The 21,509-nt window shown below is 46.5% G+C and overlaps 1 protein-coding gene across 1 annotated transcript in view; it reads left to right on the top strand.

The window, feature by feature from the left end:
• Positions 1 to 6,070: 6,070 nt before the first annotated feature.
• Positions 6,071 to 21,509, top strand: part of ITGA11 (integrin subunit alpha 11) — a 101,339-nt gene continuing 85,900 nt past the window's right edge. Inside the window, exon 1 of the mRNA XM_063142347.1 lies at positions 6,071 to 6,229. Within this exon, the coding sequence (XP_062998417.1) occupies positions 6,178 to 6,229 (52 nt within the window). The 5' untranslated portion in view covers positions 6,071 to 6,177. The remainder of the gene's footprint in view (positions 6,230 to 21,509) is intronic.

Below are 21,509 nucleotides of genomic sequence, written 5' to 3'. Positions count from 1 at the left end.
GGATTCCCCATGCTCTCTTGACCTGGTTCTGCATTGACTTACTTCTGGGCCTGACTCACATAAAGAAGAACCAAATATGTGTTTTATTTGCCAAATAGCTAACAGCTGACAGAGAGGATATTCTTGGAGGAGGTTAAAGAGCCTATAGTCAATGCCCCTGTTTTCCTTCCTTTTCTTTCCTCCCAGCCTTCGTCCCCCACTGGCTGCCCTGCAAGTGGAGCAGGAAGTGGCTTTGTAACCCCTCTGCAAATAGTCTTGAACCACGGGCTGCATTTTCTGCTTCCCCCTTAAATATGTTCACTTAAGCATTCGACAAGGCCCCCTCTCTTTACATTCTGTGACTTTATGAGCTGCCGTGTTTGGCGTGTTTGCACGAGCGTCAGGATTTCAGTGGCTTTGCTGCTTGCCTTTGGGACTTTGCCATGCGTAGAGCTTTGCGAGGATTAAACCAGTAAAGAGGGAAATAGAAGCCTTTATTTCTGTTGGATGGCAGATGCCTTTATAGAAAGAGTAATTCTTCCAGACAGACAAATGGAGGTAGCAAGAACGCAGCTAGGCAGAGTGCTTCGAAGGAGAAAGAGATAAAACTAGCATCATAATTACAACCATACAATGCATCGCATTGTATGCGCATAAAGGATTTTATGGAAACATTTCCTAGGGGAAAGAGATCCTCTTTTATTAATGGAATATTTAATTCCTTTTTGCAAATTGAACGTGTAGGAGCCACGCTTTGGTCTGTAATGACTCTGAGTGTTGGTGTACAGTGGAAATCACAAGACTTGAATATTCCTGGCAAGAGGTGATCTGCACTTCAAAAAGAACCTTTGATTTTTATGCAGATCAACTTTAGATTCACCTTTTATTGAAAATACATTTTTCATAGGGAGCAACTTCTTTAATTTAGCAGGTTTTAGCAGGCTGTAAGGAAAAAAATCCTAAGAGTGGTGAACAAGAGTGTTGTGAGTTGTTCACACAACAATTTGTTATGAGATCAACTCAAATTTACTTATTCCATGGATTTTAGTAGGTTGGACCTATCTTGTGAATGTGGGACTCTCAGTTCATATTTTGTTAACTCCCTTTTCGAATGTGGCAACTTGCAGTACAGATGTATGATGGAATATTCACAAGACCAGCTGAAGGCATCCGAATTCCTCCCAGCTGACCCATTGCTACAGTGCCCCTCGGCTATAGAATTCAAGTGGGCATCAGCATTTCCAGTTATCTGCCAGGGAAATTCTGGCAAACAATACCCATCAATATGCAAGCACATTTTGTCCATAGGTTTGGCTCACATTAAAATCCCAAGTTTTTTAATTTATCAAAAGGACACAATGAAATTCCTCTTTTTATGATACATTTTATTTATTTTGTCATGACTATATAAACAAACATAGTTCATACAACCAAAGAGAACTGCGAGTCATTATATCAGCTGCATGGTGGAATATTTTGACAACAGCACTGCATTTTCCAAAACTACCGTTTAATTTGCTTTCTCCCCACCATAGACACCCCCCCATCCCTGAGAAACATCTCACTTTTATTTCCTTTGCTTCTAGAAAGCAGGGACATTTGTTTTCCTTTGCATGTGCCAGCAGACAAGGGTTTCAGGATGGAATTCCAATCGCAGAACATCGTGGAGCCAAAAGGGAGCCAGGCGATGAGGCGTCCCGACCCTTAGCTGCCGTCCCTGGCACTTATCCCCAAAAGGGACAAGGGACAAGGAATCTTGGATTAATAGATCCCATGCTGAATTGCCTGTACACACCACACGGAGGTCCCGAAAGTTTTTGCCTGGAGACTGGTACGGCTGCCTTGCTCTTGCAGAAGATGCCAGCCCCAACTGCTGTGGGGAACAACCCAGTCGAGAAAAAGCTGTTGGGATCATTCAGCAGCACCAGGAAGTCGACTCCGATATTCCCCTGTATGCAAACAACAGGTTCTTGCTATTTGGGGGGGGGGCTTCCTGGAAGCATCTGGCTGGCTACTGTGGGAAACACCTTGGTCTGATCCAATAGGACTCTTCTTATACACCTGGGACAGAGGACCTGTAGCACTGCCAATGTTGTCGGGCCAATTCCCATCTTTCCTGGCCACTGGCCATGCTGGCTGGGTTGTGGCTGATGGGAGCTGGAGTGCAACAACATCTGCAGGGGCCCAGGCTCCCCACCCTGCTCTATAAGGAAGGGCAAAGCCAGAAATTTTGTCTAGGAAGGGCAGGCTGAATGTGTACCTGACTCCTTCTAACCAGCTAGGTTATATTGCCGTGGCGCTGCCTCTACTTCTCTGAGAACTCCATGGATGAAGTCAGGGCGAGTGGAAGCCAGCCCACCCACCCCCAGCCCCGCAAAGCCACAAGCCCAGCAAAGCCACGCAAAAGCAGCTAACGAGGCACAAGCAGAGGAGCCAAGAAGACGACATTATCCCAGAAGAGGTATTCTTTCAGGGGAGGAATCCTCAGGAAGGGGCCAGCATGACTGCATCACCTGGGTCCCTTTCAGCTCCAAGATTTCTGGGGGATGGAACTCCATTGTGCAAGGCCAGATCCTCCTGGCACATGCTAAAATGCATCAAGGGAAACAAAACTTTCCTAGAATAACTTTCAGGCAAAGCTTTCCAGAAGGAAACAGAGTTCATCATTCCTGTGGGGCTGGAGGCTGTGCAGGAAATGGAGGCAGTGATGTTGAGACGCAATTTGCACCACGCGTAGCTATGCAGTTAATTTTTCCTCTGCAGCCTCACTAATGAGCACCATGTGGACTCCCAGTCACTTGCTGGATTTCCCCCTGACTTGGAAGCAAAAACTGTTCTCCTCTGGCAGGCACTGCTTCGTTGTCAGGCAAAACGTTGGCAAAATAAGGTGTGTGTGTGAGAGAGGGGGGCGTCCCGTCCCATTTATCCCCTCAAGGTATGGCCTTGGCCCTCTGAAGCCCTTGCCAGACTTCCAGGGCTACTTTGTGAGTTGACTGGGCTTACTGATCTCATAGGAATTCTCCAACTCATTTGTAAGATTCCCAAAAAAGACAGGGGTGGATTTTTGAGGAATCTTGGCAGGTTTCAAATGCTAATACTCGGAAACAATATTATATAGATTATTCTCTTCTTTCCACTGGAACAGGTTCACAGTGCAGACATTTCAAAGGGAGCCAACTCTTCAGCTGAAGGCTTCTGCAAAAAAAGTTTATTATGAATGCACAAGTACAAATGTCTAGCAGAATCCGTTGCAGATGGCTTGGCCAAGTGGGAAATGGATCTCGTGTCTCAAAAATAGGCCTGGTAAAGGTATTTCTACTATTTGTCATGAAGAGTTAGCAAGATATTCATTTCATGGTGAAATCCGTACAGGGCTGAGGAGGTCTGGCAAAACAGCACATCGTGGAAATACGTCTGCTGCCAGGGATCAGTTTTGATTTTCGTGTTGGCAGCGGGCAGCTCAGAAACACGGGATAAATTCTTCAGCAGGAGAAAGCGCTCACTCCATCTCGTTGCTGCACTTTGTCACAGAGAGCAACAGGCTGGGAAGGAACTACCGGGATGGAAGGCGATTGCTCACCAGGAAAGTCTCAGCTGGAGAAAGTATTGGCTGGTGGACCAAAAGGAGTTTGAAAGCTGGAGTGGTTATTTCTGGAGAACCCTGGGCTTCCATGAGGCTTATCAGGGAGTAGGGGAGACCAGGGAACCTGCTGAAAAGCAGCGTGGCAGCCCTTGGGCATCTTCCCCTACAATATGTCGACCCAGGACCATTTGAGACATAGGGTTGCCATCTTCTTTTACTGTTCCTTTATTTCCTTTATTTATGTTTCACTCACACCCCTCCTCCAAGAAGCCAAGGGTGCACTCATGGCTTCCCCACTCTCCCAGTCTGTTTTATCCTCACAACAACCCTGTGAAGCAGGTGAGGCTGAGAGAATGTGACTGGGAGGTTCATCACATGAGACCAAAATCCCACATCTTTACCAGGGCTTTCTTCTTCCATTTTCTTTCCAGGTTTATGATGGGCTTCCTTAGATGGTGGACATGTGTTTTGTATCAAAAACTTCCTTTCTCAGCAATCCTCTGTATGTTCTATGTATGTATGAAACAATGCCACCTAGTAGCTGTATTATAGCACACTGCTGGCAATACACACTGCTGTTATGCCACATTATCATTTATTTCAGCTTATCTCCAATATTTTTTGAAGTGTTATAAAGCTCAAAAAGTGTGGGAGGCACTCTGGAGGTTCACAATGTCATGTAAAGGACCCGCAACCATCCATGAGTGCCCAATCATGAATGTGCAATAAATGTCTTGTGTAGAAATGCTCTAGATTGAATCACATCCCCCAATCTAACCATTATACCTCACTAACTCACATGACCTGGCATGCAGAAGTGCTCTCAGGTCTCCCCTCAATCTCCTCTTCTCCAGGCTAAACATGCCCAGTTCTTTCAGTCTCTCCTCATAGGGCTTTTTCCCCAGACCCCTGATCATCCTCATTGCCCTCCTCTGAACACGCTCCAGCTCGTCTGCACCCTTCCTGAAGTGTGGTACCCAGAACTAGACGCAATACTCAAGATGAGGCCTAACCAGTGCTGAGAAGAGGGGAACCAGTACCTCGCACAATTTGGAAGAAATACTTCTGTTAATGCAGCCCAAAATAGCATTTGCTTTTTCTGCAGCCACATCACACTGTTGGCTCATATTCAGCTTGTGATCTACAACAATTCCAAGATCCTTCTCGCTTGTAGTATTGCTGAGCCAAGTACCCCCTATCTTATAACTGTTCATTTGGTTTCTTTTTCCTAGGTATAGAACCTAGGAAAAAGGTTTATCCCTATTAAATTTCATTTTGTTGTTTTCAGCCCAGCATTCCAGCCTATCAAGATCACTTTGAAGTTTATTTCTGCCTTCCAGGGTATTAGATATCCCACCCAATTTTGTGTCATCTGCAGATCTGAAAAGCATTCCCTGCACCTCCTCATCCAAATCATTAATAAAAATGTTGAAGAGCACTGGGCCCAGGACTGAGCCCTGCGGTACCCCACTCGTTGCCTCTCCCCTGTTTGAGAAGGTACCATTGATTAGCATTGATTCTGATTCTGTAGCCAACTGTGGATCCACCTAGTAGTTGTTACATCTAGCCCACTTTTAACTAGTTTGCTGATCAGAATGTTGTGTGATACTTTGTCAAAAGCTTTGCTGAAGTCAAGATATATTATGTCCACAGCATTCCCACAGTCCACAAGGGAGGTTACCTGATCAAAAAATGAGATCAGTTTAGTCTGGCAGGATTTGTTCTTGACAAATTCATGCTGGCTTCTAGGGATGATGCCCAAGCAGCAACATTAAGAAGAGATGGAGACAGAAAAGGATCATCCCTTCCCTAGAAGGTTGCAGGCGGTTTGGAGGAGGAATTGCTGCTTTCTGTGTCTCCGCTCTTCCCATCATTGTCTCTGGTCAAGCTGGCTTCACAGGTTTTCGTTTCATATCAGAAACCTGTAAAGCTGCTTGACCAGAGATGACAACAGGACAAAATATACAAAAGGGGACAGACACCTTGGTCCCTGAAGCTGGCCGTTGCAAGTGAATGGGCTGACCAGCCAAGCCAAAATGACATGCATTTTTTGAAAAGAAAAGAAAAATCTGGCGGCTTGAATTTCATATTGTTGACTTTGAAGAACATTTTTTTAAAAAAAATATTTTTGAATTTTTTTTAACATGATTTTGCCAAATTTAGAACTTGACATGCTGTTTTTCTTTCAAGAGCGCGCGCGCGCGCACTCACACACACACTCGACAGCATCTATTAAGGCCTCTAGTGCTGTATACTCAAGAGGGATTTTTAAAAAGCTGCATGCACATTTATATGATGAGAACTGACTTGAGATACTTTTTTTAAAATCTGAAATGTTTGTTTGCAGATCTGGACAACCAGGGAGGGGGAATCCCAGCTCCGGCTCATGGGTGCTGGAGGTTTGCTTCTTGCCTGGTCCTCTCTCCACTCCTCTGCTGCTGTGCCTCCTACAACTTATTCCCGCCCACTTCCTTTCAAGGAGCTGCTTCTGTCAGGGAGTTAGGAAAGGCTTGTGGGATCAGCAGAAAGGGTTCCTGAGAGTTGGGCTACCAACTGCCTTGGTGCCTTTAGCGGATGGTTTGGGTAGGGGACCACCAGAAACCTCCGGGGCTCACATGGACTTCTGCCGAGTGCTGGTTGTAGCCTGGGCTCTCTGCCTCCTACCAGGTAAGCCTGCTGTGCTTCTGAAACATCAGCTGAATCGCGCAAAGGCGAGCCATGCAGCCTGCAGCTGGCGCGGCAGCGGTGTGGGAGGGGGGGGAAGCAAGTATTAGGGACGTAGAAAGTACTATGTCAGCAATAAGATGTGGCTGCTATATTTTTTATTCATGCAACTAGAGATGCATCTCCATTAAATATGAGGGTTGAGCTGGGATGTATTCTTTTCTTAAAAGGTGAAGAGATGAAATCTCACCCAGTTTTGGAGGAAGGAAAAAAGTTCTGTGTGTCTTACAGACTCTCAGCCTTCGGATTTTGGCACAGGGAGCTGATTTTGAATTGTTTAATTTGTTTCCTTTTATGCTTTCTTTGGCTCAAGGAGCAAACTGAAGATTTTCTCCGCACAGCTTTGCGTGAGTTTTTGTAGTTTCAGAATCTGTTTTTGCAAAAAAAAAAAAAAAAAAAAAAAAATGAGAAAGGGTTTAAAGTTGAACTAAGAACCTTGCGATGCCAACATTTGGAGGTGCTCATTCTGTTTTTCTAAGATGCACCCTGGCCCCCACATATGGTTTGATGCGTGGCTGAAGGCGGCGTATTGAGTTACAGGGGTGGAGGGAGAGGGTGAAATTTCGACTTATTATTGGCTGCATTCCTGCACATTTAAACTCCATTATATAGCATGGGGAGTGGGGGGGGGGCTTCTGGAACGAGACCGTTTTGCTTCAGTTATGTTTGACATCTTTCTGTGCCCAGTTCCAGCTCAGAAGCAAAGACACTGTTCTCTGAGGTTTCAGAACAAAAGAGAAACTTTCCTTGCTCTTGAATAGAACACTCCTTCTGTGACAAACTAAAGGGTCAGCAAGCATCACACTGACACTTTGGGTGGGTTTCTGGTCCATGAATATTTCTGGCAGTGTTTCAAAGGTAATGTGTACCTTTTCCCAAACTGAACAAAATTGGAAGGCAAAGGAAGGCGAATTGTGGCTTAGGGAGAGAACTCTCTGGTATGTGCTTTACACGTGGCCAAAACTGCTGAGTTTTGCCTGCAACCGGGATAAGCACAGCAATAGCTCGACCCTTCTCCTTACGGAGGCGGCATTTCCGTGTAGCCTTGTTGCTGTTGGGAGAAATTGTGTTGTCACTTCAGCATACAACAATAGTAACTAGATCAAGTTGAATTGATATTTCAAACTATTTCGTTCTTCACCTGCACTTAAAAGTCTGCAGCATTATTTCAAGGGATCGAGTTACAGACTGTAAGTGGATTTGCATCATTGTATCTAACTATCTGTAATCTGTGTCCCATTAGTTAAAATTGTAGCCATTCTGTAGGCCGAGTAAAGAACTGAATCTGATGGATAGGGGAGAATCACCTAGGACAGGACGGGACAGGACAAGACACCGTCTTGGCAATGGGCTGGGAATAAGACTAGATGAAGAGTGGGCCCTTGTCAGACCCATCACAGTCAGACCTCCTGTGATGAAGGAGGCAAGAGAATCTGGGCCCAAATATTCCTGTCTGGAGGTCTTTTGCTCCCACAATTATCTGGGGGGTGCAATACCAGAATTTCACTCCTTAGACAGTTTAAATAAATGAATAGCAGAAACCGCCTCCTGGATCTGCAAAACACGTGAGTGCAGGCAATTCACAGTTCCCTCCTCTTTCCCCCGACATGGAGTCACCACGTTGCATCGCTTGCAGAGGTGGGAAACCCAGGGGGAGAGAGGGGAGGAGAAGACCTGGTGCTGATGCTTTTGGTGACCTTATCCTGCGGTTGGAAACATTTAACTGATGGGGATTTGAGGACTGTTTCATAAATAGCGATTACCAACATTAAATGGACCTCTGCTCTGAGATATATATACCATGCCATAAAGTGATGACAATCAGTTAGAGAAAGGGGTATTCAGTGCCTCCCACCGCATTTAAATTGCCTTCATCATGATGTGGTAAGTGAGTCCTTTAGAAATGTCTTGCCTGAGTGAATGGAGCCATTACAGATAGAAGTGAGATGTAATATTCTTTAGAAGAGTCAGGGTGACACCTTCAGCTGGATTATCTCCAAACTGTGAGATATAAAATGATACTGCTTACCACTCCACTGCTGCCCACCTTGCCCAGGTGGTGGATCCAGGTGGTGGATCCAGGTAGAGTGTGCCACTGCCCCCTGCCTTATCAGCTATCTCCTCCTATGTTGCATTTCCATCACAGAGGCTTCTTTTAGCCACGCCTCTAAGTCAACTTCATAGTACCCTAGAATCATATAGTTGGAAGGGGCCATTTAGGCCATCAAGTTCGCCCATTTGCTCAGTCCAGCATCTTCACCAACGGTGTTTCTACATTAGGAAGAAATTTCACTGCCTTACCGGGGCTTCTTTTATGCAATTGTAATAGGCTGCATTACATGGGCAGAGAAGGGCAACCACGTGCTTTGAATTGCTGACCATGTGGTCTGTAATTGAAAACGTCCCCTCCTCTCAGCGCTCATATACATAAATGGGACAGCGCTCTCCAGTGGGTGCATTTTAGTGCAACTTCAGCTGCACATGTTAGGAAATCTCGCAATATTTCAGAAAAGTCAGGCTATCCAGGATTTTTTCTCAGAATGGGTTTACCAGGGGAAGGCGTGGGAGACGTGAGTGGCCAATCACAAGCATGCAATAAATTGCTCATGTAGAGAAAACCCAAGTCTTCCAGTAAAGCCCTATATTAAAGAACAAATGTGTTCCTGTCACCTGTTTAGTAAGTGAGTATTAGATATGACCGGCTAGCAAGAAACTCTAATAGGGATTCTTTAAAAAGAAAGGCATATTCTTAGGAAACACTGCTCTTCCAAAGCATGCACATACAGTCAAGCATAAATCATAAACAGAATCTATCTCAGCCATATAAATCTTGGAGTTAAAGCAGTCAGTAAAATACATATAGCTCTCTGCCCATTCCATTCAACTGTCTAAACCAGCATTCCCTAACCTCATGATCTCCAGATGTGTTGGACTACAGTTCCCATGGCCATGCTGGCTAGGCATGATAGGAAATGTAAAACACATCTGGAGGAAGCCACGTTGAGGGAGAATGGAGTAACCTACCACAGCAGGTTTTGTTACATTGGCCTGTGTTTATCATCTCAACTGTAACAATTTCAGCTGTTACAATGGGGGACCTTACAATTTAAACTTAAGTCACAGGGAAAACAACCCAAGAAGAGAGCAAATAGGAAGCCGGGTGATGTGTGAGAGGCCAGAGGGGCTAAAATTCATTACGGGAAGCAGAGGGAAGAAAGGGAAGGCGGGGCAAACAAGGGGACAGGATGCGGTTGTTTCAGATGCACGTGCTCACGTGGAGACACCGGCGGCCCTTGGAATGAGGGGCTGGGCCCAAGGGTTCACAGAGAAGGGGGGCAGGGAGACGGCATCACGACGCAGGGGTTCTGGGAGGCCGCTCCAGGCATCCGGAGCAGTAGCAGAGAAAGCGTAGGGTCTTTCGAGGGAGGGGGAGACCTTTGCAAATAATTCTGTCAGGAAGTTTGCAACAATTCACAGCATTTATGTTAGTATATAATATTGAGTATAATATCCCCCATTCTATTCAACTTTTCTCCACAAATATTTTCCAACATGGCATATGTCTCAGCAGAAACTTGCATATTTTCCTGTGAATGAATTTGTAAATTTCAGGAAAGTTAAAACAACAAGAACACACACACACACAAACACACACACACACACACACAGAGTCTGGCAGTCCGTGGGCTCCATGTGGCCTAGGGAGGCTGGTCTGTAGTGGATTCCACAGGTTGGATTCTTAGAAATTCAAACCCATTTTAGTCTCCCTGGAATCTTTCCAGCATTTTCATCTGAAACCCTGGAGAGGTGCTGCCAGTCAGTGCCGACAATGTTGGGTAAGATGGACTAATGGCCTGACTCAATATGAGGCAGCTTCCTACGTTCCCTAAAAATAAGTGGCACAGACTCCTCCAGCATTTTATGGCATGCTCACTGCTGGGCACGCATGGATTTTCGTAGGTCCCTCTCATGATGTCAACTGCCTCCTGCACGCCTCCCTCCCTTTCTAGCCTTCTTCACTGGACCAAAAAACACCACAGAAAGTCCTAGTTCTTTTTAAAGGCGGAAGTTGCCGTTATCTCCTGCTGTGTGCAGGAGAAGCACAATCAAAACAGCCCCCTGAATGGATGGTTGTTTTCTTCCTCTTTTGAAAGAGGAAGCAATGAGGAAGCGTCCAGTTCTGCGTACCACACTTCAAGAAGGATGCAGACAAGCTGGAGCGTGTTCAGAGGAGGGCAACCAGGATGATCAGGGGTCTGGAAACAAAGCCCTATGAAGAGAGACTGAAAGAACTGGGCATGTTTAGCCTGGAGAAGAGAAGACAGAGGGGAGACATGATAACACTCTTCAAGGACTTGAAAGGTTGTCACACAGAGGAGGGCCAGGATCTCTTCTCGATCCTCCCAGAGTGCAGGACACGGAATAACGGGCTCAAGTTAAAGGAAGCCAGATTCCAGCTGGACATCAGGAAAAACTTCCTGACTGTTAGAGCAGTACGACAATGGAATCAGTTGCCTGGGGAGGTGGTGGGCTCTCACACACTAGAGGCCTTCAAGAGGCAGCTGGACAACCATCTGTCAGGGATGCTTTAGGGAGGATTCCTGCATTGAGCAGAGGGTTGGACTCGATGGCCTTGTAGGTCCCTTCCGACTCTGCTATTCTATGATTCTATGATTCTATGACAAATGTGCGGGCAGAGAAGCAACGGCAAGCAAACATGATCTCCCCCCCCCCCCGTATGATGATGCTCCATGACTTTCACAGACTGCATAACCACAGAAGCCCTATCCAGACCTCCTCTGTGGTGAACGGAAGGGGCAATGGGACTGTGCCACTGGCCCTGCCCCCTAAGCACAATGCATTCAGCCCATCTGCAATGGGGCGCCTGCTGCACAACTACAGACATACACGTGCATAATTATCCCCCATGAATGGGATTGTTGAACAATTGGGGTGGATCAGCTCCGCCTCTACAGCTATATGCACATACACGTCTAAACAGGGCTTGAGGGTGCTCTCAACAGAGAGCCAGAACCAATGGGGGATGGCGTTCAACCAGTTCTGAACAGGGCTGCACTCCCCCGGAAGGAGCATGTTCATGGCTCGGGGGTTCTCCCAGCCTCAGTGTCATGGAGTGCCCTTTATCAGTGTTGCCTCTGTATCTACGGAACTCACTGCCCCTGGAAATTCATGGGACTCTATCATTATCAGGGTTTAAAAAACAACAATTCCCAAGACATTTTTAACTCAATCGGCATTTTATTAATTACTGTGGTTTGGATTAATTTATACTGTTCTTTTTAAAGAGGTGTAATATGTTTAAAATTGGTGACTTTATACATATTTTTTTTTATCATGGAATTTGTAGAATGCCTTGTGAGGGCTATTATGCCCTTACAGATGACCTAGAAATCCTTTAGTACGAATAAATAAACACGCGTTGGTTTGCCAGCTGCAGTCTGTCTTGGGTCGAGATAGTTGGGCTACAGTTAATCTGGCATTTAATCTCACAACTGGATTGCTGTAATGCTTTTGATGTGACACTGCCTTTGAAGATGGTTCGGAAGCTTCAGTTGGTACAAAATAGATCTGCCAGACTTTTGACAGCCACAGTTTATTCAGAGCATATCCTGCCAACATTAAAAGAGTTCCAGTCGCTGCCCCACTGTTTCTGAGCCCTATTCAAAGTGCTCCTATTAATTTGTAAAACCCTGAAGGAGCACCTGCAACTCTGCATCCTGCACTCTGCGATCATCTTCTGAGGCCCTCTCCTCTCCAAAATGGGGACAAATAACAGATAGGAACATTTTGTGAGAATTAGCTGCCATTCATCTTTTTTATGAAGAGAAGGTATAATCTGGGCATTGATAGACACTGTGCATTTAATCTGGTGGGAAATATTGCCTGGCCCCCATCTATATGACAGCGGGATTGCTTCTCATTTTAACCCAAATTTTAGTTGATTCGAATCTGGCCAAGGAGCATCACACTGTAGCAGCAACAGCGATTTATCTCCTGAATTTATTTATTTATTGTAGTGCAGTTATTAATGCACATATGCACACATACGCACATTCACACATACGAGGCTATGGATTACAGATGAGGCAAGCTATAAATTTTATCTGTGGAGCTCTGCAGATTCATAGAAGAGGAAATGCGAGTGGGGAAAGGAACGAGGCAGCAGAGGAGAGTGCGAGTGGGGGGACTGACAGGTCTCCTCTCTCTCGCTGCCCGTTCCCCCCTCTTTGTTTTCATTTGAAAAGCTGTATCTGCCTGTTCCCCATAGAAGAGGAAAAGTGAATGGGGAAAGGAACAAGACAGCAGAGGAGAATGCGAGCAGAGGACTGACAGGTCTCCTCTGTCTCGCTGCTCTTTGTTTTCATTTGAAAAGCTCCATCTTAATTAGACATTAAAATGGTGGGAAGGAACAAGGCAGCCAGAGGACACGATAGGTGGGAAGGTGGGAAATCAGCCAATCATTTTGTTCTGCCCCCAAAGTTACGCCCACATGTCAACATGCAGTTTAATTCCCCCAAGGACACATAACTATGATGTGGTGCAAACTCGAATGTTGATCAAAAGTTATGGTAAATCGCAAATGAGAATATGCGCATTATTGCATTAAAAAAAGACGCTACAGTGAATGGACAGCTGCGTCATGTGTCCTGAAACGTGAATATGTGCATTTAGGTCGGGGTAAACCAGCCCTATAGAGAAGCCCCATGCGAAAAGTTACTGATGAGTTCTGTGTTTATCTTGGATACATTATGTACCTTTTAAAGCATTAAAAGGTTTTATATATAACAGTTGGTATTTAGGTATTGAATGTAGTTATGTTATTTAGTGGGCTAATTTGATCGTTTGAATTAATGAAGATACATCAATACTTCTGTGTTAATAGCTGTTCTCTAAGTTCTTTCTTGTAGTGATATTGTACTGTATTCAATGTTTGATGAGCAATATTTGTTGTAAATTATGTCTATTAAAATAAAATGTTAAAAAAAATAACGATGTGCCTTTTAGACCCCAAATGTTTCTCACCCCTAATATATGATTTTGCAGCAACTCGCCGCTATAAACAAATGCGTGAAGCAGGGCTCTGCTGCAGCATCTCCATCGGTCTTCCCCAACCTGGTGTCCTCTAGCTATGCTGCATTGCACCTTCCCTCCTCCTCCAACATGTCAGCTTGCATTCATCCCCGCGGCATTTCCACGGGCTTGCCTGGCCCTACATGAACTTCAGAACTGCTGACGTACAAATTCATTGTCCGTAATTGTGTGTTACTTCCTACACTTTGTGCGGTTCTTCGGTAGCAGCATGTATCTTGTGTTGTGGAGGAGTTGCTATGGTGATGGTTAATAAAGACTTAAGTTCCAACAATTACGTAGATACTATTTAAGAAAGGCAAGCAACAGTCCCTTTTCATGTGCTTGTTATTTACTCTATTAAATTGTAGGCGTTTCCCACAGAAATGTTTGGAATTTCTGAAGGAAAGCAAAACAGAAATCTAGAAAGGGGAAGGATCGTTAGGATTTTCAGTTTCATACAGGGAAATTTGTGGGTGAATTGGAACTTAGGAAGCCGCCCTGTACGGAGACAGGCCCTGCGTCCATCTAGCCCTGTACTGTCGCAGCACCAGCTTTCCAGGGATTCAATCAGGCAGGGGGTTTAATAGCTCCACCCAGAGATGTTGGGGATCCAACCTGGGACCTTCTGTGCACCAAGCAGGTACTCCACCACTGATCCTACGGCCTGTCCCTTATTTCAACACATCAGATTGAAATTCTGGTGATCAAGATATAAATTGTGGATTTTAGTTCCTTCAATTCAGTGAATGTTCTTAATTTAACGTCTGGATGATTAGAGGTGTGCTGATTTTATATGCAATTTATTCTTGAGAATGGAGCACTAGGGGCCTTGAACTGGGGGTTCTGGCTATCCGTGGCTGCACCATGAAAGCTAGTCTGAAAAGGGAGATGCTGTGCTTAGCGGCCACCAGTGTTACGAGCCAGAGAGCTTTGGCTATTGGGCAGTATAGAAATGCAATAAATAAATAAATACTGTAGCAACTAGCTCTACAGCTATCAGGTGATACAACCGGCTAATGGGATTCCACCGAGCCCCATAAAGCCTCAGATGTTGGGCTGGCTCCTTCATCCGAGTTTCTTGTTGCCTGAGGGGAGGCCAACCTGCTCTTAGCGTGTGCCAGCTCAGAGCTAACTTTGCCTCCGGACAACCAGACCTCTCTTGTGACACCTGCCCCAACCGCTGGGGGACTGACATGAATGTAAAATACGAATAGCTAAGCACTGGCTTCTCTGAGTGAATTGTGCCTCGGCTCATTCACCTGTCCACTCTGCCAGGCTGGCATTAGGGCCTGGAGCCAAGCCAGTGAAAGGGTGACGGTGGCAAAGGGTGTCTTCTTTCTTCTGCCATCCACTCCCCGGGCCTCTCCCTCTACTAGGACAATCCCCATTGCCTCCGTCACCCACCCCTTCTGCTCACTCACTCTGGTGAGAGGAGGAGGAGGAAGAGGAAGGAGGGCCCCTAAGGGAGCCCCTGAAACAGGGAGCCAGCCCTGACTCTCCGCAGGGCTTGACCGTTCCTCCCTGGCTGCGGTCAAGCACAGTCATTGTCATCCATAGCTCAATGCCTCTGTGCCATTTTTAAGCCAACTAGATTTGTGCCTATGGCAGACATCAGTTGCAGCATGCAGGCTGACATCCTGGTTTTAACCAAAGCCATTCCATGTGTAGAACCAGAAGGAGAGACGCTCCTGATAAAAACAATCAGACGCGCTCTGATGAAGCCCAGGCCTGGGGCTGACCCCCGGCCACCCTCTGCAGCTCTCCCTGATCTCGCCACCTGAAGGGAAGAAGAGGCGAGCCCTTGCCGTTCAGGCTCAGATGCTTAGACGAATGAGGCTTTTCAGAAAGTCAGAAGAAAATATACACATGCTTATCCCTGTTTGCAAATGCTGGCTGCCAACTCAACTCCAGGTTTATCCGTTCTCGCCTCTGAGCCAAGTCCATTCCGCTTTGACAAAGACCAGACATTGCTTTGGTCTCTTTTATTTCCACTATATTATAACACTGCAATTATAAACGGCAGCAAACAACTAATCCAGCATTCTTGTGCATCTCTTCCTCCATTGCCAATGCAAACTGGGGCTGTGCTCTGCTTCTCCTCGGACCGGAGGAGCAGAAGTGGATTGGGGTGCTTCGCCTCCCCTTAAGGCGGAGGCGAAGAGGATCAGGGGAGCAGCGGAGCAGATCGAGGTGAAGGCGGATCCTTCGCCTTGATCCGGAGCTCCGCAAAAAAGGTAAGGGGGGTTTACTTGGCTCTGCCGCTGCCGCCTGTGTGGCGACAGCGGCAGAGCCAGGTAAGGGCGCAAGGGGGAGGGGGGTCTTACCCGCGTCCATCCGCAGCCCTGTGGCTGCTTCAACTGAGCCTGAGGACTCAAACAGGAAGACCAGGCTGCGGCCTGGTCTTCCTGTTTGAGTCCTTGGGCTCAGTTGAAGCAGCTGCGGGGCCACGGACAGACACAGGTAAGGGGGAGGAAGAAGGGGGTGGTTACCTGGCCCTGCCGCCGCCACCACCTGTGCGGCAATGGCGGCAGAGCCAGGTAAGGGGACAAGGGGGAGGGGGCTCTTACCTGCATCCATCTGCGGCCCGTCGCCGGCTTCACTAGAGCCCGTGGTTCAAACCGGAAGTGTAGGCCGCAAGCGGGGCCTACAGTTCCTGGTTGAGCTGCGGGCTCTAGTGAAGCTGGCGGCAGGCTGGGACGGAAGCAGGTAAGGGGGAGGAGATAACAAGGGAATTGCCTAGACGGTCTTGTAAAGCTTACGCAGCTCCTTGGTGCCAGGAGTAGTTTTACCCAGCTGCTGCACCAGCTGTGTGTATTCCCAGCCTAGCTAAGCTTGGCCGTGGTCCTACATGCATTATGCACATCTTGCCTGGACTACTATAATACATTCTGTGGGGGCTGCCCTAGAGAAAGCCACTAGCTAATTGATGCAGAAGGCCGCCACTACAATCTTGACTGGTGGGGAAAGTGATCTCTTCGTTGTGCCAGCTGAACCCGTTGCCAGGTTCTTTCCAAGTGCAATTCCAGGCGATGGTGCTTGCTTTCAAAGGCCCGTTTAGCCAAGCTACGTGAAGGGCTGCCTCCTTCCTACCATGTGGATCCGCCTGTTGTTTAAGATCAGCTCTGGTGCTCCGCCTACATGCGCTGTTGCTTTCTGAGGCACAACCCAGACCCAGTGAGGTAGGGGCACCCGGTATGCTGACCCCCCCCCTTCCTCAAGAGTTCTTTCCTTCTCTATCTGTGTTCTGATGGAAATGGAAAAAGCCTTTTATCTTTAAACCATCTTTTGATTCTCTTGTTGTTTAATTTAATTGATTGTTGGTTTCGACTCCTTTTGCTCTTTCTTTTTGATGCTGCTTTTAGCCTGATCATTGCATTTTAATGATGGATTTTTATTAGTTTTAGGCTGGTTTTATATTTTCTAAGCTGCCTTTGAGCAACTCCTGGAGGAGAAAAGCAGGTTATAAATGCTTATATGAATAAATAGGTCTGAGGCTCGTTGAATATTCGGTAGCACTACCAAGAACGGCAGTTGTGTTCAGATAAATTTAAGCAAGAAAACTGTGCAAACCCAGGGCAGAACAACACTTACCCAATGGGCATATGGGGGGGGAGGGGGGCAAAGGGTGCAGAGCGATTTTCAGCAGAAATACAGCGCATGGAGGTGAAGAAGTCCCCCCCCTCCCTTCAGTACTGCACATATTCTGTAATTTGGCCCTGCGCAAATTACAGAATATAATTTTGTATACAAATACAATAGCCACGCTGGCTGGAGGTGATGGGAATTGTAATCCAACACATCTGGAGGGTACCAGGTAGGGATGGTGGAGGAATTTGTTCAGTTCGCATTTTAATGTTTACCTAATTTGCATGTTCGAACCAAGATGTAGCAAATCCTTTGAAATTCGTATTCCCCGAATTTTGCAATGGAGTTCTCCACTCACAAAATGTATATAATAGAGAAAACAATGTAAAAAAAATCCATGATATTAGGAAACGTGTTTGCAAAAACATGTGTATATTAGGCAAAAATGCATGTATTTAGGAGAAATATGCACCAAAATGTTTATGTGTTTTCATGCAAATGTTTAAAGCTCAGGACGAACCAGACCTAAGACCAGAGAAATACTAAAAAGTTGCAACAAATCAAACTTAAGATTGGAAAAATGTGAAACAGAGAAACCAAAATTGACAGAATTGTCCACGCCAGGCACTGGGAAAGGCTGTGTTATAGGGCCAGCCTATAATGAAAAAGAGTCCTCGGGATGCCAACAACATAAAATAATTTTTAAACTAATAACCCTAGGGAGAGGGCTTAACACTGGAAGAAAGACAACTCGAGAGGTTGACGGTGAACATTAGGAAGGCATTCCCCAGAGGAACACTGGGTGTTTCCACGCTAGAGCACAGCTGTGGAACGGCTTTTTTGCCGGACCTGGAATGAAAACAGAGGTTTCTCATAGCACTTAACATTTCCCTATACCACCCAGCAATGCCCTCCCCATGGCCAGGATCCTTCTATTATGTCTACTTACAAGTAGTTTCACTCAGGAAATATCCTTTCTTCAGACAATTGAAACTTTTGTTTGCAGTTTCACCCCATTTGTATTTCTTCCTGCTTATCCTTGTTGGGGTATTAGTGATATAACGGCCTATTATTTATTATTATTTCTTTTATTGATTGATTGCATTTATATCCCACCTGTTTTCCTCCAAGGAACCCAAGGCAGCATACAGACTCCTCCTCCTCCTTTCCATTTCTATCCTCACAAAAACAACCCTGTGAGGTAGGCTGGACTGAGAGTCTGTGATTGGCCTAAAGTCATCCAGTGAGTTTCCATGGCTGAGTGGGGACTAGAACTCGGATCTCCATTATCAGCATCCATTGTCAGCATCACCATCATTAGCAGCAGCAGCAGTATTATCAATATCACCATCATACATTATCATTATCACCATCACCATCATTACCTGTTCTTGCCGCCGCTGTCCTCCCAGTACTGCTGCCGCTGTCCTCTTTCACCACCTGGCTGGGTGGTCTGGTCCGCCACCACTGTCCCAGTGCCTCCGCCACCAGTGTCCGCCACCTGGGTGGTCTGGTCCGCCGCTGCCGGGGTGGGGAGTGAACTGACCCCTGCCCCTTGGGTCGTGTCGCATGTGACAAGATGCAAGGGGCGGGGCTCTGTGTTTGCTCCCCGTCGTGGCAGCTGGCCCTGGCCCAGCCGGCCAAGCAGGGAGCAAACTGACCCCCGCCCCTTGGCTCTCGTCGCATGCGACAAGTCCCAAGGGGCAGGGCTCCATGTTCGCTCCCCATCCCTGGTGGCAGGGACTGCCCCAGCCGGGGCAGGGAGCGAACTGCTGTGCTGACACAATTGCATCAGCATAGCAGAAGGGCTAGATCGACCCTAGGGGGAGGTGGGGGCTGGGAGATGCCGTCCTGGAAGTCCTGGGACGCATCCTCCAGCTCCTTCCCCCAGGGCCGATTTCAGCCTTCTGCTGCGCTGACACAATTGTGTCAGCGCAGCAGAAGGGCTAGATTGGCCCTGGGGGGGAGGCGGGGGCTGGGAGATGCATTCCCAGAAGTCCTTCTGCTGCGCTAGATCGGTGCTGGGGGAGGGCTGGAGCACCCGTTCTTGGAAGTCCGGGAACGCATCTTCCAGCCCTTTTCCCTGGTGACCATGTAGACCTCCATTTTTCCAGAGGTCTCTGGGTTTTCCCGGTGCATCCGGTCACCCTAGTTGTGGGGTGCTGCAATCACAGATTTTCTTCCCCCTCTTTCCTTTTCTTACTAGTGAAATAGCACTATTACACCATTAAAAAAGGAAAGAGAAAAAGACCAATGAGGAAATGAGTAAATAAAGTTTCCCCCCTCACAAACACCACTGGAAGAAAAGCTGAAATCGAGGAGATTTTAGAGAACCTATTCAAGGAACATATCAAGACCGCTAATCCCCCAATTTGAGTCCACAGGAAGCAGTAATACAGGGTGAACATGCAAAGGAGTGTTCAACTCAAAGGCCCAGGAGTCCCCAAATGCCTGACTGCCACTTTGCCTGACCATAAACAGCAGCCTGGCATTTCATTACCTTTTGGTTTTGGCCACAAATCAGGTCTACATGAGATTGTCATAATTTAGTTCCCTAACTCCTAATTTGCACATTTTTCAAATTATATACTAATTATGCAAAATAGGCGGTTGATTGGGAAAGGGTTAAATAGCCCACCCCTCATTTCCCCTCCCAAATCAGCCCTTAACTTTGGCACTTTGGCATGCAACACGTATTTGAAACCCTCAAAGGCTAAATAAAAATTAAGACAATGATATATTGCAAGACGTCTAGGCTGCAAATCCTTGCACACTTTCCTGATAGTAAGCCCTACTCAAAGGAGTGTGCCAGGCTTTCCCAGAAAGCTGTAGATTCACCAAATGAATCTCTCCCTTCTTCTTGCCAGCACAGGTGGCCTGGACTCCAGAAAGGAGTCCAGGCCGCACACTAGAGGCCTTCAAGAAGCAGCTGGACAACCATCTGTCAGGGATGCTTTAGGGTGGATTCCTGCATTGAGCAGGGGGTTGGACTCGATGGCCTTGTAGGCCCCTTCCAACTCTGCTATTCTATGATTCTAAGGAGGGGTTAATTGGAGGAGTATAGGAGAATGGGGGGGGTGGGTGGCAGCCAAAAGTTGTTTCTCCTTTACAATATCAGAATTTGGTCCCTGGTAGCCAGCAGAAGCAGCAGGAAAGTATGGTGATGCGGGAGGGGAAAGGCAAGAGCTGGCGTCTTGGAGGGCCACTTGCAGGTGCTCAACAGGCCACGTGGTGAGTGGGTGTTGTTCGTTCAAGCCCTTCACTTCCATGTGCTTAAACAGATGGCAGACACGAGCTGCGTGCACTTGTGGCTCCCACTGACGGGTTTGGGGGTTGTTTTTCATGCTCTGCAGGGTGGACTATTGGTGCTTTGGCTTGCTTCTGAACTTGCTACTTCTAAAGTAAGTTCTCTGCTTATTCAAGAACCCCGTTAAATAGATGCTGGCTGTTGCTGTGCGGATCAAGAAATTCCAATCATGCAGCAGCTGTCTCTGATCAAAAAGCCCCACTGCCAGATCAGCATTCTTCCTGTTCAGAAATCGAGCATCGTGACCATTAAACAATGGTAATAATGTCTCTTTACAAAAACAAAATAGATAAATCCCAGATTTTTTGAGAGTCCCAAAAGACAATTTGATTCAGAAGAAAGAAAAATTCTGATGAAACAAACAAACAAAAAAAAACCCAAAGAACTTTTTTTCTACTCATTGAAAATTCCATTCTAGATTTATAGCACTAGCTGAGCCAAAAATACAACCAGCCCTTCTTTTTCCAGTTGCAAGAATTATCCTTTTATTTATCACCAGTGTCGAGAAATACGATATGCACAGAAGGGGGAAATGGTAGAAACTGAGTATAATCAAAGCTGGAGGGCTTCTCCCTCTTTCCCTTTCTATACTCGCGAAATGGTTTGGCACAGAGAAGGACTTTCGGGGTCGGGCCAATGAGGAAGGAGGGACGGCCCCATCCCATTGGAGTCCCATTCTGTTTACATTCCACCCCTCTTTCAGACTTGTTCACAACAGTGAACTGCATCTGAGAAGAAAACGATGCAGTACACAAGGATGAAGTGATTTCCTCACTTCAGTAGGCAGAAAACGTGGTTCCGTAATCAGGCGTTGCCAGACTTCGAGAATCCCGTTCCTAGTGCTTTCGTGACCCACCAGTTTAGCCCAGCTGAGCGTCTGTGCATACCTCTGCAGCTGTTGCATGATCTGTGGCATTTAACTACATGACTATGCATACACTCACCTTTGAGAATCAGTGTAGACCCAAGGTCTAGAGAGCTGGATTTTAAGACTAAGGCTGTATCTACATTACAAATGTAAACCAGGTTAAACCTTGTTTGACCACCATGGCTTCCCTCAGAAAATCCCAGGGAACCATGTAGAGACTCGCTGTTGTGAGTTGGCTCAGAATCTTTGCCTGGATGACTCTGCTTGTCTCCATTTATTTATTTATTTATTGCATTTTTTATACCACACAATAGCCGAAGCTCTCTGGGTGGTTCACATGTTTGGGACCAAGTGAACATGGTTTTGGTTGG

Source organism: Elgaria multicarinata, chromosome 16 (assembly GCF_023053635.1).
Source record: "Elgaria multicarinata webbii isolate HBS135686 ecotype San Diego chromosome 16, rElgMul1.1.pri, whole genome shotgun sequence".
NCBI classification, from domain to species: Eukaryota; Metazoa; Chordata; class Lepidosauria; order Squamata; family Anguidae; genus Elgaria; species Elgaria multicarinata.
The sequence above is the reverse complement of the archived record's forward strand: the minus strand, read 5'-3'. Positions and strand labels throughout refer to the sequence as shown.